Genomic DNA, 17,649 nt, shown 5'->3' with positions numbered 1-17,649 from the left:
CCAAGAGTTTTGTTAATGTGAAGTTTTTTGCTGGCATCACCTCTCTGGTATATCTTTCATCCTTTTTGTCATAACTGCTCATTTAGGTGAATAAGTTCTAATAATATTCAATTTCACTTCCTGCATAATTGCTTTTCATTTATTTGCTGCACTTAATTCTTTTGACCAGTTCCCTCTTTGGATTATCCATTGTTATAAAATGTTACCTGGGTTTATCACTGGGAAACAAGGAGACAACTACACACTTTATGATCTGGGGATAAACCCCGTAACAGATGCATGATGACCAATCTCCAATCTCAGGCAGACCTTGAAAGAAGTGACATGATTAGTACCTGATCATGACCTGCGTCTGGTGGTTATATGGTGATTTGTGGGCTGAAGAGCTAGCAGCAAACTGGTTCTTTATGCAGTTAATGCTCAGTAAATATACTGTGGTAGCTGGTTTGACCCATGTTATTGGAGTATTGCTGTTATAAAACTAAACTGTAGTAACTGAAATTATGCATAGTGGAACAATGCAAAGTGAGGACTGCCTGTATTTTAATCTATGGCTAAAAGGAGAGCAAAACAAACAAAAATGTTGGGAAATGCCTTAGGCTGGATTAAACAGAAATACAAGTCCTCTTCTGATTAGTCTTCCAACTTGTTATTTGAATTACTTCTAAATTTAGTGTGGGAATATATTATAGTGAAGTGCAGTATATGTATGCTTTTTAGAAGTGAGTAAAATTAACAGCAGTTTTTAATTTATTTGCTATATATAAATTTTACTGTTTTTGAATAGGTAATAAATTCAGGGGATTAACACTTCAAGAGATACTAAAGGCTATACAATGAAAAAGTCTTACTGTGTTCCCTTTCCTGACTACCATTCTTTTCATTTAGGATAACTGACATTATCCTTCTAGAGATAATTTATGCATATATAAGCAAAAATATCACAAACACATTCACATCACTTTCTCTCCCTTTAAAACACAAATTCTAAAGCAGCTAATATTTATTGAGTGTTTTCTAGGCACCAGATAATGTGTGAACTATATATGCATTATCTCATTTAATCCCCACCATAAACTTTGTGGTAGGTTATTATTTAGTGGGGAAAAATCAGTCTCCGACAGTTTAACTTCTTTTTCCCAAAATCACACAGTCAGTATGTGGTGGAGTAGCTACTCTCATGTAGGTATTCTGCCTTCTCAAGGGGAAGCTCTTAATGACTAGATTACATTGCCTATGATCTGCATATAGGTTATGCAATCACAATTCAGTAGTCTAGCAATCCTTTTATGGTATTGGAAATTCTTTCTGCTATTTCAATCTGTGAAAATATGGTGCTTAGGGCATTTGAGAGAAACTAAGGTATTTCCAAAAGTATTAGATATCTTTCTCAAGAGAATATTTGGCCATCATCTCTGCTGGGAAATTGGCCAGCTTGCTTGGAAGAAGCCTAACCCTGAGTGCATGTCTGTGTCTGTTCTCCAGAATTGCCACGCAGTCCCACTCTTTGTTGGGCATTGGAATTCCATCTGATACTCAGTATATATGCATTTATGCATGCACACACACATTTGTTCATTTATTTCTTCATTAACAAATATACCTATTAAATGTCTTAATCATGCACAATAGAAATATGAAGTCCAGGAAAGCTAAAAAACACACCTCAAAGCCTGTGTACTTTACTGATTTTATTACCTGAGTGCTGCTTGACAGTTTATGCTAACAGCCTGTTGTAAGCAGAGATAATACACTTGTCAGTTCTGCTTAGCAATTGTGCATGTTTCCCAGATGTCTATTTTCTGAATACATCTCTTGGTGCAGTTTTGGAGGGAGTGGAGAAGTGTCTTGCGAGGGAGTCTTTTTCTTCACCATGCATTCCTCTCACTTGTCTTTGTTGCATTCGAGGTGCTGAATGTTTTCTCTTGCCTTTTATCCAAGTGCAGAAAGCTTGAAGTTCATGTTCAAAATTTTAAAAAGTCAGGTCACACACACACACACACGTACACACACACACTCTTTGTTCTGGGAGATCTTGGAGTGCATTTTAGTGCATTTTAAGGGCTTCTCCAAGAAACTTCTACCCTTTAAATGAATTACACAAAACCTCATTTACAATTGAATATGAAGGATGATGTTTTTCAAGAGCTACTAATGTTAGGGGAATATACTATATATTTTTCTGCAAGTCTGAAGGCCTTGGATCTTGGTATCACTGGGTATTTATGTTCAAAAGTTGTACAATCTATTCTAATATTTAGGGGTTTGGAGTCATTTCTTTCACATACTAGGTTTCTCTTTAGAAATATATCCTCCATTTTGCTCAATTCCAGGAACATATTTTTTCAATTGTGAAAGCTTCTGTATTTGTTTTAAATTTTAGACATAGGGTAAAGACTTATTTCCTATCTATAAAATAACTTATATTGAGTTATTTTTGTAATAATACCTGATACATAAAATTGAAATATTTCTGTATAGAGAGAGCCATATCTTAGTCAATTATTTAATTTGATACTTTATTTAGAAGTTTGAGCTCAACCTATGTAAGCACCCTAAATGTGCCCTTTTCTCATTTAAAACCTGTCACTTCCTCCCTCGTTCATGCAGGCTAGTTTGGAATGACATGTTCTTCCAGGTTGCACCTAAGCTTTTTATCTTGTGCTCTGTTCTTCCACGGAACCTCTCTATCTGTCACTTGCCTCTCATGTTTCTCCCTTTTGCTGGCTTATTTCCTTAGCCAAATAATGTGCACAGCCATCCTTACCCTCTTTCCCCTTCAATTATTTAAAAAAAAAACAAAACTCAAAGGAGAATTCTATGTTCTCCACCTCATTTATTTTACCACCACTCTTAAAGTCCCTCTTCTAAAATAATCAATGACTTATTATGGCCAATTCCTATGAATCCGTAATCCAATTAAGCTCTGCAGCATTTGATAGAAGTTCTGTCATCTATAGCTTCCAAGTCCAGTGTTCCCTTTTCTGTATCCTTTCATGAGTTCTTTATTGAATCTCCCCTAAATCTAGAGATATTCAACTTTCTATGTTTCTATATTTGGACCCCTCTCCTCTGTTTCTCTTTTGTCTCCTGTTTCCTTTGTCAGTTCAGCTTTTTCACAGTTTTACTTAACAACTTTATATGAGTAACTTCCAGATTCATTTCTCTGATACTTTTTGAAAGACCCATATCAGCACTTCCAGCTGGTTTCTAGATATCTTTATTCATTCACTCACTCACTCATTCATTCATTTATATTTATCGTGAACCTACTAAGAGATAGCTACTACTCTGGAGCTATGAAAAGAGTAGTGAACAGAACAAAGACCCTGCTCTGCAGAACTTACACTCTAGTGAGAGAAGGAAACAAGCAAATACAAAAGATGTCCAGTGGTGGTAAGTGCTATGGAGAAAAAGCAAATCAAGTAAGAAGATAGAGAGTGATGGGAAATGTAGTCACAAATTTAGACTGATAATCAGTGAGGTCTCTCTATACGATGACACTTAATCAGAAATTCAAAGGAAGTTAGAATGAAAACCACGTTCATGTTTGGGGGCGAAATATTCTTACACAGAGAACAACCTGAGGTCCTGGGGACAAATGTGATGGGAGTAAAGCAAGCAGAAGACATGCTCTCTCCTGTTCTCTCTCTCTCTCAATATAGAGAAACAACATAGATGCCCTCGATATTGAGAGAGATTGAGAGAGAGGGAGTGGGGAGAAAGAGAGAAACGCCTGGGGAAAGAGTTATAATGATATATCTTGACCTAACTATTCATATATCTATATGAATGTTAAGATCAAAAAGGTATCATATTCATATATTCATATACATATGAATAATGAGGTCAATATATATACAACATACATAGAGTACATACAATATACATGTGTATACAAACAATATACACACAGTATTATGTTGTATACATATATTAGTATATGTATATTGTACATAGTATATATTATATATATTGTATACAGTATATATTATTGTATGCATATTGAATAATATAATCTTACCACCTCTTAAACACACATACACACATACACGCACACACACAGAGTACATATAGAAATATCAGGTCAAAAAGATTTTAGGGTCTCATATCACAAAGCACCTTGTGGACTATAGTAAGGATCTTGATCTTGACATTTTCTCCAAATTAAATAAGGTATAGGAGAGTTTTGAGCAAAGAAATAACAATAAATGACTTACACTTGCAAAGGAACACTTTGGCTGCTTTGTGAAGAAATGACAGAATGTTCCTAGGTGTGAAAGCAGTTAGATCTGTAAAAAGTATGACATATTTGGATTGCAGGGAAGACTAAATTAAACAAAAACAAAGAGTGTTACATAAAATATAATAATGGAATAAAAGGTGAGAGCTCGTACAGAAGTGGCAATGATGAAGGCTTTAAAAAGTGGTAAGATTCTGGATCTATTTTAGAGGAAGACCTAAAGGAACTTGCTGAAAGACCTGACTTTCATATGAAAGAGAGTAGTCAAGGATGACTGAACCATAGAAACTGGTAGATTGGAGTTTCCATTCATTACGAAGCAAAAGACTGGGTTGAACAGGTTTTGGAGGGTGGTGAAATAAAGAGTATGGCTGTGAACATGCTAAATATGAAATGTCTATTAGGCATCTGAGGGGAAATATTGATTAGGTATTTAGATATGTAGGTCTGGAGTTCAAAGATGAGCTGAAGCAAACTAAAACATGTGATTTGTTAATAAATATATATTTAAATAAAAGTCCCCAGACAGGATGAGATCTTTAAGGAACAAGTATAGATAAAGAAGAGAAGAAGTCCAGATGTGAGAACTGAGCTCTGGGACGCTCCAAGCTTTAAAGGTCAGACAGATGGGAAGAGATTAGGAAGAGCAACTGAAATACAGAACAGTAAGCACATGTTTCAACAGAGAATGGACAAGTACTTCTAGGAAGACTGGGAAATTGACCATTGAGTTTATTAACATGAAAGTCACTATTTTTATTGACAGGAAATAAATAGTGTAGTAGTGGACACAGGCTTCCTTGGGAGGGATCAAGAGAAAGCAGAATAAAAGGTGGAGACAGGAAGAACTTTTTCAAGAAGTTTTGTTGTACAAGGGAGATGAGTAAAGAGGAGTAGCCTGGTGTTTGCTGGATGGAATGTGAGTCCAGAAGTGACATTTTTTTTAAGGATGAGGAGAAATAATACAGTGTTTGCATTCTCATGGGACCAAGTGATAAAGAGGGCAAAGCTGCTGCAAGAGAGAGGAAAACCATAGGTGTGATATCCTTGTGTCTTTGCCTATGTGGGGAGGTTAGGATTGAGGGCACTGGTTTTAAGGAGGCAACATTGATGCAACAACCATTCTAGCAGAACAGAATCTAAGTGAACACAGATGTAAGTTTATGATTAATTCAATGATGAAAAAGTGTGAAGTTCTCTTTTAGTACTTCTAATTTCTCAGTGAAATAAGCGAATTACCAACTGACAGTAGGGAGGGAGAGGAGATTTGGAGATTTGAGGAGAAAAGAGAATCTGTAAAATAATTATCTAGGAGAGCAGCTATTGAAAGTTTTTGACAGAAACACAGAATAAGAAATATCACTATCCAGGATGTAAATACATGAGAACACACACACACACACACACACACACACACACACACACACACACACCCCACCTGAAACAAGAGTTTCAGGAAACAATACCCTTACTTCACTTACTGTCACTTCAATTCTACTCTATTTTATTCACAAAACATGGATAGTGACTCAGTAAATAATTTTGTGACACACTAACGGGCTGCAAGGTATAGTTTGAAAACCACTCATCTGGAAAACTTGAAGAGATTTTGTATAGAAATATAACAGGATTCCTGAGCAGCAAAATAGACCCACTTAAGAATAGAATGTAAAGTGAGAATGATCAACAAAATCAACCAAAATTATTATGCATTACCCCACCTCCAATTATCCCTCCTGCTGAGATCTCTATTCTCAAATCTCCTATTCTTTAATAACTCGAATTTCAGACCTATCACTTTTTCTCCCATACCTCATTTCTTTAGCTCCAGTCATTAAATTGGTCACAAAATTGAAATGATTCTGCCTCTAAACTCTCACCAGAATCTCTTTGTTTGTCTTTCCATTGGTTTTACCATAATTCTGGCCTTTATTGCTTTTCCCTCCATCTTATATTTTGCTTTTCTTGTCTTATTATAATAATGACTGTCCATTATAACAAATGTATTTTTAAAAGACATGTAATTAAAGAAAATAAATATCAACCACAATCTCACTATTTAAAAGAATTTTCTAGCTTTGCTTGTTGGTATATATACTTTGTCATTTTATATGCATATATAATATAATTTGTCTTACAATTGTACATATAGAATTATATAACCCCATCGTGTAATATTCCTCATTTTTAACATAATACATTCAGAATTTCTATACACACCATAAGGTGTTTGTACAAAATCATATTTAACAATAACTGCAGAATATTATGTGTATTAATCTAAAACACTGTTTGGTGTTTTAATCTAAGTCGTTTTGTTGAACTTGTGCCATAATATGCAAGTACCTCTCAGGTTTTGGACTGCAGGGAGCACAATTTGCCAAGAGCCTCAGCTGCCGTTCTCTGAAATTGATTCATTACTTGGTTTGCTGCAAGTCTATACCTCCCAGTCAATACCTAAATACAGGAAAGGTACTTAGGCTCATTTCTGGGAGACTTGGGATTCCTTTGACTAGTGACTTTGACTTGAGTCCTCCCTGACAGTCTTGCAGACCTTTCCAAAGAAATATGCACAACTTCCCTTCTTCATCCCCCGGGGATTACATTTGCATGAAGTCTGAAGGCTCTCCCTGCTTCTCCCACTTGCTCCTTTTCCATTTTCTCTCAGAGCTCTGTTTCCCCTAATTTCTTGTACACATAATCCCATTTTGGCATCTGTGTCTCAGAAAACCCAAACTAACAGGGATATTTCGGTTGTTTTCAGATTCTTACTCTGTATAACCAGACTAAGCTTCAGATTGCTCAACTTCGAGCACTGTTTTCTTCTGTTGAGAGCCTTTGAAGTCCTTGCCTTTGTCCCCTGAGTTAAGCCCAAACCCTTCTCACCTCTTTGAAGTCCTTGCCTTTGTCCCCTGAGTTAAGCCCAAACCCTTCTCACCTCTATACTCTGCCCCAGCCCATCTTTCCAATCACCACTCAGTGTTCTAGTCTATTCCAATGCTGGACTCTCCCCTCCTCACTTCCATGACTAAAGAAAACATCTGACTAGATGCCTCCTTTATTCTGGATCCCTTCTTGACTTTTGTTTAACCCCCATGTTCTTTTCTGTCCATTGTAAAGACCACAGAAAGGTGTTTTATGCAGTGTTTTCACTCTTCTTGGCAGGTTAAAAGAGAGACTCAGTGGTGAAGTATATGGAGTGTGGAATCAGATCTAGTTTGTTATACTACTGACATTAAAAGAACAAAACACTGAGATTGCATATGTTTGGAAAACACTGAGCTAAACAAAAATAATTCAAGCTTTTATATTTATTGTTTAATTGCAAAATGTCCCAGAGCCCTTAAAATGTTAATATATGCTGTGATTTTCCAAGACCAGCACTGATAATTCATGTAGCTTATCCCAAATTTGACTATGAATTCTTTTAAAAAACAATCTCCAGACTGTACTGCTTCTTGGGACACCATGGGAAAAGGCAAAAGCTGTCATAGCATTTTGCATGTATGATATTCACAGTACTAAATATTCTTCACTTATAGTTATTTGTATATTTTTATCCATTTTCCCACTTTAGCGTTTTGCATAAGGTATTGAATATAGCAGGCACTTGTTGAATTAAAAATCACAGAATTTAAGTGTAGGTTCATATTCTGATAATACTTGGCAACTGGAGAACGTTAGTTTGCACCCTCTTTCAGTAGCTTTTTGGAGTCCTTTTCATACCATAGTTATCTGGGCTATTCTTTGAGCTGGGAAAATAAGTGTCTTGATGGTTAATAAAAAGTCCTTGTTAAACATGGGCAAAACTTTTTTTTTCTACAAATCACTTTATTGCAAGAATAGTATAACAGAAAAATATAAAGATGGAGGTGATTTTAAGGGCAAGAAAGCAGGAGACAGCTGACTCTGGTCTTTGAACCCAATGACGTGGGAGGAAGGCAGCCCGTTGCTTAGTTCTGCTTGTTTTCATTTCCAAGGGAATGTATGTCAAAAAGGTACTCCGCCAGGCCAGCATCCGGGGCCCCCAGCTTCACTAAGTTGTGCACGTGGTCACCTAGTTCTTTGATAGACTTCACCTGCTCATTCAGGTAGTAGGTTTCCAGGAAGTCGCACAAATGGGGGTCACCTTTGTCAGAGGCTAGAGTGTGCAATTCCAGCAACGACTGGTTCACATTCTTTTCCAAGAGTAGAGCACACTCCATGGCATGCAGCCCGCTTTTCCAGTCGTCCTGGTCCGGCTTCTTGATGTCCTGCAGGCAGATCCGGCCTCCTCGCTGGTTCTGCAGCCTCATCAGCTTCTCCGCGTGCTCTGTCTCCTCTCGGGACTGGTGAAGGAAATACCTGGCGAAGTTGTTCAAGGCCACGTCATCCCGGGAGAAGTAATAGGCCATGGACAAGTACACGTAGGACGCATAGAGCTCGAGGTTGATCTGGCGGTTGATGGCAGCCTCAGAGTCGGGGTGGAAGTTCTGGCGCACCCGAGAGGAGCCGGTTGCGGGACAGGTAGGGTCCCCGGAGGATGCGGCTGCGGTCAGGGGGCGGCGGGGGGCGATCGGCCTGGGATCCGAGGGGCGGCGCCCCGGGGCCCAACGCAGCGGAAGCGCGAAGCAGCGGCGTACGGGGCGCAGAGACGCCAGCGAAGGGCTGATGTGCCTGGAGAGGAGCCTGAAACAGGACAGCATAGCGCCGCCTCCTTGGAAGTGGGGAAACTGAGGCCGGCCCTCTCGGGCCTCAGATCCGATGATCTGGAAGCGTCAGATCCGATCAGAATGTGGCCCTAGGCAACGGCGACTGCGTCACACGCCCCTTCTCTGCCAGAGGCGCAGGGTTCCACGCGGAGGGCGCCGGGGAAGCGCCGCCGGGGTCGCTGGGGACTTGCGTGGGGCGCCGCCCAGGCGGAGGCGAGCGCGGATGCCCAGTCACGATTCCGTGAACATTCGCCCCCACCGTCGACACGAGATTTCTGCTCTTTGGCGATTGTCACTGATTACACCTGCTTGAAAAAGGCTGTCAGGAGAGTAGGCACTGGGACTTCCCAAAGAAGGGACCAAGCTGTACTCCCCCTTCTTCTCTGACCTTTTCATAAGGACCAAGAGTTGGATGGGCAACACAGTGAAAAGGGTGAACCAAAAGTCACCATTTACCTGTGAGAATAAAGGTCCACATCCAAAGCAGGTGTACATAAATTAACTGATTGCTTAACATGTAAGTATGGAAACAATTGCCAGCATAGTGGGCACATTTTTAAGACTGTTTCTTTTAAAATACATGCATAGTTTATTTTTAAATATAAAATGTATCTTCATTGTAAAGAAATGAGATACCATAGGACGGGCGCTGTGGCTAACGCCTGTAATCTTAGCACTTTGGGAGGCCAAGGCGGGCGGATCACTGGGTCAGGAGATCAAGACCATCCTGGCTAACACGGTGAAACCCCGTCTCCACTAAAAATACAAAAAATTAGCCGAGCGTGGGGGCGGCCGCCTGTAGTCCCAGCTACTCGGGAGGCTGAGGCAGGAGAATGGCGTGAACCCGGGAGGCGGAACTTGCAGTGAGCCAAGATCGCGACACTGCACTCCAGCCTGGGAGACAGAGCAAGACTCCGTCTCAAAAAAAAAAAAAAAAAAAAAAAAAAAAAAAAAAAAAGATACCGTAGAAACCCTAGGAGGAATAAAATGCCTCTGAACTCAAAATATGTACTTTCCTATCTTTTGTTAATGCAGAGATTATATCCTTGTAAAAATGGCTCTTTAAAAATTAAACTTTAAATAGCATTTAGTGTTAAAATAGTATTTATGTAATTTTTGTGGGGTACTGAAAAAATAAGGGTGAGCACACAGAAGAAAATTCAAAACAACCCTAATTCGTCTTCTGCCCAGAGATTACTATTGTTAAAATGTTGATGGTAATACTCAGAGGTTTTAAAAAATGAAAAACGTGTATTACAGACACACGAAAGTGAATATAAACATACAAAAACAGCTTTATATAGAGATATATAATTGACATACAATAAACTGCAGATGCATATAGTTCATGTAAATAGAGTCAATGGTATGTGTTCCTTTGTACCTGCTTTCTTTTAGTCACCATAATTATTTTAGGATCCATCTATACTGTAGCTTGTTTCAGTAGTTCCTTTTATTGCTGAGTAGTATTCCATTGTATGGATATACCATAATTTGTTTATCCTTTCATCTGATGATGGACATTTTGGTTGTTATAGTTTGTGGCTATTAAAATGAAGCTGTTATAGACATTCTTGTACTAGTCTTTCTGTGGTCAGATGCTCTCATTTCTCTTGATAAAATACCTTGTAGGAAAAGCTGGATTACATGATAGGTATATGTTTAATTTTTAAAGAAATTTCCAAACTGTTTTCCAAGGTGATTATGCCATTTTACATTCCCATCTGCAGAGTGCAAGAGTTCAAGTTCCTTCACATTTTATGTTTACACATGGTATTGTCAGTCATTTAATTTTAATTAAAATTTAAAAATTTCTAATGAATGTGTGCTGGTGTTTCAATGTGTTTTCAATTTGCATCTCCATAATGATTACTGATGCTAAGTATGTTTGCACCTGCCTTCTGTCAACCACATATTCTTGGTGAAGTGTATATTCAAATCTTTGTCCATTTATATATTGAGCTATTTGTTTTTGTCCATTTATATATTGAGCTATATGATTGTTTGATTCTTATGTTTATTATCTGGGTCTTTGATAATAGTACTGTTTCTATTCAAGTCTTCTTTATGTTATCTGTATATTACTGTTTCTATGTTACTTTCCTTTATTTCCTTGGTCAGCTCAGATTGTCTTTCTAGGTTAGTTGCCTCAGTTGTAAATTGAGGAAACTACTTATCTCCCATGGGTGGTTGAAAGAATTAAATAAGAGAATGCATACAGAGCCTTTATCACAGTGCTTGACACAGGATAAGCACTTGGAATACCCTTTAATAGTTTTTATTGGATAATTCCTGTTTAATTATTAAAAATTAATTGTCTTAATTATTCAGTAAGCAAGTGTTATTGTTATTGAATATGAAAAGACCTTTACAGCTTACAAAGGATGTTTACAGATGTTATATTGTTGCTATTATGTATGGGTAGTGAGGTGAAAATTCTTGTATTGTATGGGAGTGTCAAACTTGTAGTTTACTAGTAAGCTCTCTGCTCTCATATAGCTTCTTAAAAGGTGCTGTAAATAAAAGGGATGCTTAAGATCTAGTTGCACTTAAACTTTGCTACTAGAAGGTGATTGATATTCGCCAGGCAATTTCTCACTAGTTTTCACTTCTCCACACACATCTTTACTTTTATTTTTCCCCCATTTTTTCTCTTCTTAAAATGTAGTTCCCTAAAGAGAGGTTATGAAAATGATTGTTTAGAATAGTAGTAAATGCTGACTGCTGCTACTAGCGTTTTCGGAAAATTGATGTTCTTCATATAAATGTTTATCCCTTAAGTAATAAAATGCATAGATGTAAAACAAATGTAATACATGAAGCGTAATGCAGAAATGCCATTAAATACAATACACATTTAAATATTATGTTAATTTGTCAAAAGTGTTTCTTCTTCATATTACAAAATGTGTCATATAATTTGCTAGACTTTGAAAATGCGAGGATGTGATAGGTCTTATGTTTATGTTATGGGCATTTTGATTTCTAGTATTTATAGTAAAATTAATGTTCTAAAAAAATACAAACCTAGATGATTGCCCACCACTCTTCACAACTCATTTCTTTCTTAGTTGTAATGTCTTCTTCTCTTCCTCTAAAACACCCTAAGCTTTTAGGCTTCTCTGAATTTCTCTCTACTTCTTCACTTTCCTTTCCTCGCACCCAGAACTCATCTTTCCAACCTCCTTTAACTGTCTCATCAAATATATTACATTTTCTGTAAAGTCTTACATAGTATCATTCAGAATTAATCATTACTTTGTATTTGGTTAAGTACTTTGCTTATATCAAGAGCATATTGTATTATGTTATAATTCCTTGTATATACATGTGTGTATGTATGTGTTCTTAAGGGCAGAGCCTACTATTTACTCATTTTAAAATCTCCAGGCCCCAGCCTACAGCTTGACACATATTAAAAAATAAACACACATAAATGCTTTAAAATGTCCAAATAAATTAGAATAGAAATTCTTATTTTGTATGGTATACCAGTTGAGCCTAATACATTTTATAAAGTATATCAGGAGACATCTTCACTTTAAATTATTTGAGGCTTTGCAGAAAATCTCTGCACTTGGTGGTTTCAGTCTCCAAAGGAATAACAGTATTCACTTATTTCTCCTTTATAGATATATTAGACAATCATTGATTATATATGTGAAAATGCTTTGCCAATGGGAAATTAACTATATGAATGTGGATTTTTTATTAAGCCATGTTTTGATTTATGTAATATGTAGATCACATTTTATTATATTCTTTACTTGAAAGCACTTGATTTTAAACACTAAACATTTTTTAGAATTTAAATACCTTGAAAAATCTTTGAAGAATATGCTACTCTTTTACATTAATAGATGGGAGCAGTCATAAACAATGAGGAAAAAAGGTAGAAAGTAACTTGATCCCTTTATATTTGCATTTGTAATGAAGACATTTTTCTCTTTTTCTCATTTTAAAAAAATTCTCTTTTATGTAACAAAGTCAGTCATGTACTCAACTCTTCATTTTCATTACTGACCTTGGTCCCTTCTAAAATTGCTTGCTGTCAGAAGCCTGTAATGTGATGAAGCCAGGGTGGAGATGAGTCCATTGATCACTATGGATTATGCACTTGCTGTTAATGGAATATTTGAGGGTTTTGAATAGAAAACAATAGAGGGTTTGTTTTCTACTCTTTGGGAAAAGAAAAAGCATATAACATATGTATTGCTCTGTTATCACTAGGAAGTCTCAGAATTCTGAAGAGAGTAGTTGGACTCAGCTATGGAGTACTTTTCTTTGCCTTAGGCTGGGGTCCACTGAAAACTGGGAACTTTTTAGGTAAGAACCGTATATGAGTCAGAACCAAACTCCCAAGTGTAGTATGTACTGCCTTTAAAACCAAAAGAAGTCTAGCAAATTCTGCTTTATTCATTCATTTTATTCATTTAGGAATGGAAGTGCAAGGTGCAGTAACTCTTTACCTTGCAAGAGATATTGGCTTTTCCTAAACCACTGGACTCTTAAAACTTCACCAATATTCCAGTCACTGGTTACCTTTCACCCTCTTAGCTGACTGTCCAGAGTACTTTTTCACTTATTAGGTCTATTAACTTAGTGTCATCATTCCAATATGGTGGAATGTTCAAATGAGCCAGTTGTCTTTAGATTTATCATGACAGAGAGCAGGCAAGTTAGCATATCTCTGGAGCAAGACTGTGAATATATACTGCTGCCCATCCTAGATGGATGTAAACTACCTCAGATGCTTTCATGAAGAATACTGAAAATTACGTATGCACCCAAATCAAAATTCACATACCATGAACTGGAGGCTTAGTTGGTCTGTTTTAGTAAAGACACCACACCCAGAATAACAGCTGTGATTGTGGATACTGCTTGGACAGTCCACCATGCTTCACTAATATGCTTTTGTTTTTTGCAGATTCTACTTGGTGAATTAAATGGTGATAGAGTGGGAACCAACACCCCTGCCTCATTAATTCTTTAGGGGTAAAACTAACCTCTGACATTCCAAACAGGATATGGAACTCATTAGTTTGAATAACTCTGATGAACGGGATATTTCAGGGGCTTCCTCTTGAGTTTTCTGTGGACATTTTTACTCCATATGTCAAGGAATCAACGTGAGGGTCCTGGTACCTGCTAAGTATATTCATTCCAGTTGTGCATTTAGGAACTCAGAAGATGGCAACTGGTAGGTCCATGGATATACTGTATCCACAGTGAGATAACCGTGTGGAAGGACTTCATTTGTCACATGTCTTCCCTCTACCTTTACTGTAATAATGGGCTATGGTGGTGCTCTGGGTTTCTGGATATCAGCATCAGTTGGAGTCTGTATCCAACAATCCTCAAAGAACTGAGTATTTTTCTTTATCTAGTGTATTACTACACAAGCAAATGCCCATAGGTCCTTTTAGGAAAGGAAAGAGTTAATCCAAACTACATATACCTGCAATCCCAGCACTTTGGGAGGCTGAGGAGGGAGGATTGCTTGCTTGAGATCAGGAGTTTGAGATCAGCTTGTGCAACATAAGGAAACCCCATATCTCCAATAAATAAATAAATTAGGTGGTCTTGGTGGTGTATATCTATCCAGCTACTTGGAAGGCTGGGGTGGGAGAATTGCCTGAGCCCAGAAGTTCAAGGCTGCAATGAGCTGTGATTGCACCACTGCACTAACAGCCTGGGTGACAGAATGAGACCCTGTCTCAAAAACAAACAAAACAGCTATATCTACTTGCTGAGGAGTTGCAGGGTCATTCTACAAGGAGAAACATGTTCGATTGATATATCTGGGTGTGAGAGCTGGCTCATGTCAAAGGCCAGGTACAGTGGCTCTTTTCTGTAATCCCAGTACTTTAGGAGGCTGAGGAGGGAGGATAGCTTGAGCTCAGGAGTTTGAGACCAGCATGGGTGATATAGTGAGATCCTGTCTCTATTAAAAAAAAAAAAGAAAAGAAAGGGAAAAAAAAAAGAACTGGATGATGTCTGGAAACTAGACAACTGATTATAAATTTCCATTGAGGCAGCTGACATCATCCACTCTGGACCCCTTTTTATTAGTATCATGTATCTCAATCTGGCTACTCACTTGTCTTGCCACTAGTAACAGCATGGTCAATAGGCATTACCATAGGTGTTGGCAGGTCAATGCCCCTGGTTGCCATTTGATCTTCTGGCTATTGTGGTAAATTCAACTTACCTCTCTCTGGTGGATAAATGCTGTTATCTGGCCTTGCTATTCTGAATCCTGTCATACTCGTTGATACTAGGGAACATAGTTCTACATAACAGCATCTTTAATAATTAGTCCTGGCCTATATAACTGACCGTCTGAATGCTGTTCATGACTCGTTCATTATCACATTCATGTTTGCCTTGTGTAAACGGCGTACTCTGGCCATCTAAGGAATGTGGTCATCTGGTGGATTCTTGGGTCTTATACAGTAAATGCATTCCAGCATGCTCATTTTCTGAACTTGATCTCTCCCTCAATTCTGCACAGGCAGTTCTGCTATTTCTGTATCATTTAACATGTAGTAACAGATTTTGAAGATTTCAAAGAGCCATCCAGCAGTGTATTAATATTTTCTCTAGGGACTCTTGTCAGAGAATTAAATCTTTAGTCAGGGTAAAAGTGCCCCCACATCAACAAAACCTGCTTTTTTTTTTTTTGAGACAGAGTCTCGCTCTGTCGCCCAGGCTGCAGTGCAGTGGTACGATCTCAACTCACTGCAACCTCCGCCTCCCAGGTTCAAGCATTTCTTTTGCCTCAGCCTCTCAAGCAACTGGGACTACAAGCATGTGCCACCATGCCTGGCTAATTTTTTGTGTTTTTAGTAGAGAACAGGTTTTGCCATGTTGGCCTGGTTGGTTTAGAACTCCTGGCCTCATACGATCTGCCCACCTTGGCCTCCCAAAGTTCTGGGATTACAGGCATGAGCCACCATGCCTGGCCAATTCCTACTCTTACACAACTTTATATTCCAACTCCTCCCCACTCTGCCACAGTTTACACCCTCAAGATCCACTCCCAAGCATTCTGTCTCAGTTGATGCCAGTATATATTAATCAGATTTGTAGCTCCCTCTAAGTATAAACCTTCTATTTCACAGCAGGGTTGGCATCAGTATTTCTCTGTTTGGGCCATGCTTAATGATGGATGCCTAATTGTTGATGTCAGAGTGACTGGGTTGAATAATATCCCCCCAAACTTTATGTCCATCCAGAACCTGTGAATGTGACCTTATTTGAAAACATGATCTTTGCAGACATAATCAAGTTAAAATAAGATTATTGGCTTAGGGTATATACTAATTCAATGACTGATGTCCTTATAAGAAGAGGGAAATTTAGACAGACACATAGACACAGAGGAGAGAAGACCATGTGAAGTCAGAGGTAGAAATTAGAGCAATGCATCTACAAGCCAAGGAGCGCTAAGGATTGCCAGTAACAATCAGAAGCTAGAACAGGCAAGGAAGAATTCTTCCTTTGTGTCTTTGGAAGGAGGATGGTCCTGCCAATAGATACGTTGGTTTTGGATTTCTAGCATCCAGAACTGTAAGAGAATAAATGTCTGTTGATGTGAGCCCCCTAGTTTATGATACTTTATTATGACAACCATAGGAAACTAATACAAGGGGCCATCAGGGGCAATGTGGATCGATTTTGAGGAAAAGCATTGTCCTACTAGCACCAGCCCTGTTGATGCCTCTGCATAGTCACTGATAGAGGTGGGTTTGCTTCTTTCTTCCAGCAAGAAGCAGTGGGCTGCTTTTGCAAGCCAATATGGTTCAATAATAAGCCAATAAGAAAATCTGGCAGTTGAATGAACTTATATGCATTTTACCCAGATGTTTCTATTCCAAGTTTCAGTCTTTCTCTATCAGAGCCATAATTTTGGTGAAGGCAATGAATTCAGCCTTCAGTGAAATTCTCCTACTTTTACAATCAAGTCCTGATATGGTTTGACTGTGTCTCCATCCAAATCTCACATGGAATTGTAATAATCCCCACATGTCAAGAGCAGGGCCAGGTGGAGATAATTGAATCTTGACTCATGGGGGTGGTTTCCCCCATACTGTTCTCGTGGTAGTGAGTCAGTCTCAGAAGATCTGATAGTTTTATAAATGGGAGTTCCCCTGCACAAGCGCTCTGGCTTGCCACCATGTATGATGTGACTTTGCTTCCCCCTTTGCCTTCTGCCATGTTTGTGAGGCCTCCCCAGCTATGTGGAACTGTGAGTCAGTTAAACCTCTTTCCTTTATAAACTCCCCAGTCTCAGGTATGTCTTTATTAGCAGTGTGAGAACAGACTAGCACAGGTCCCGTGCCTTTTCTTCTGCTCAGGCTGCTCTCGGACTCCAGGACAGGGATTTGCAAATTTCTTCTAGAGACGGCCAGACAATAAACATTTTAGGCTTTGCAGGCGTCTCTGTTGCGACTATTAAACTCTGCTCTTGTAGTATGAATGCAGCCATAGTAAATGAATAAGCATGGTTGTGTGCTAATAATAATAATGCATAATTTATTTAATAAATTGTATTGTGTATATTTGAGCTTTACAACATGATGTGATGGGATACATATAAACAGTAATATGGTTACTATAATGAAGATTAACAGATTAAAAACATCTGTGATCTCACATAGTATTATTGTGACAAAAGCAGCTAAAACTACTTATTTAACAAAAATCCCT

General features: G+C 38.2%; 1 protein-coding gene across 1 annotated transcript; it reads right to left on the bottom strand.

Moving 5' to 3' along the window:
• Positions 1 to 7,536: 7,536 nt before the first annotated feature.
• On the bottom strand, positions 7,537 to 9,043 carry FTMT (ferritin mitochondrial). Its single transcript, XM_003900031.4, has one exon. The coding sequence runs from the start codon at positions 8,926 to 8,928 to the stop codon at positions 8,197 to 8,199; it is 732 nt and encodes a 243-aa protein (XP_003900080.1). The 5' UTR covers positions 8,929 to 9,043; the 3' UTR covers positions 7,537 to 8,196.
• Between the last annotated feature and the right edge of the window lie 8,606 nt (positions 9,044 to 17,649).

The sequence above is a fragment of the Papio anubis genome, chromosome 5, assembly GCF_008728515.1.
Source record: "Papio anubis isolate 15944 chromosome 5, Panubis1.0, whole genome shotgun sequence".
In the NCBI taxonomy this organism is placed as follows: domain Eukaryota; kingdom Metazoa; phylum Chordata; class Mammalia; order Primates; family Cercopithecidae; genus Papio; species Papio anubis.
The sequence above is the reverse complement of the archived record's forward strand: the minus strand, read 5'-3'. Positions and strand labels throughout refer to the sequence as shown.

Excerpts from the sequence above, each read along its gene's own strand:
- FTMT (XM_003900031.4), bottom strand. The coding sequence starts at position 8,928 with ATGCTGTCCTGTTTCAGGCTCCTCTCCAGGCACATCAGCCCTTCGCTG.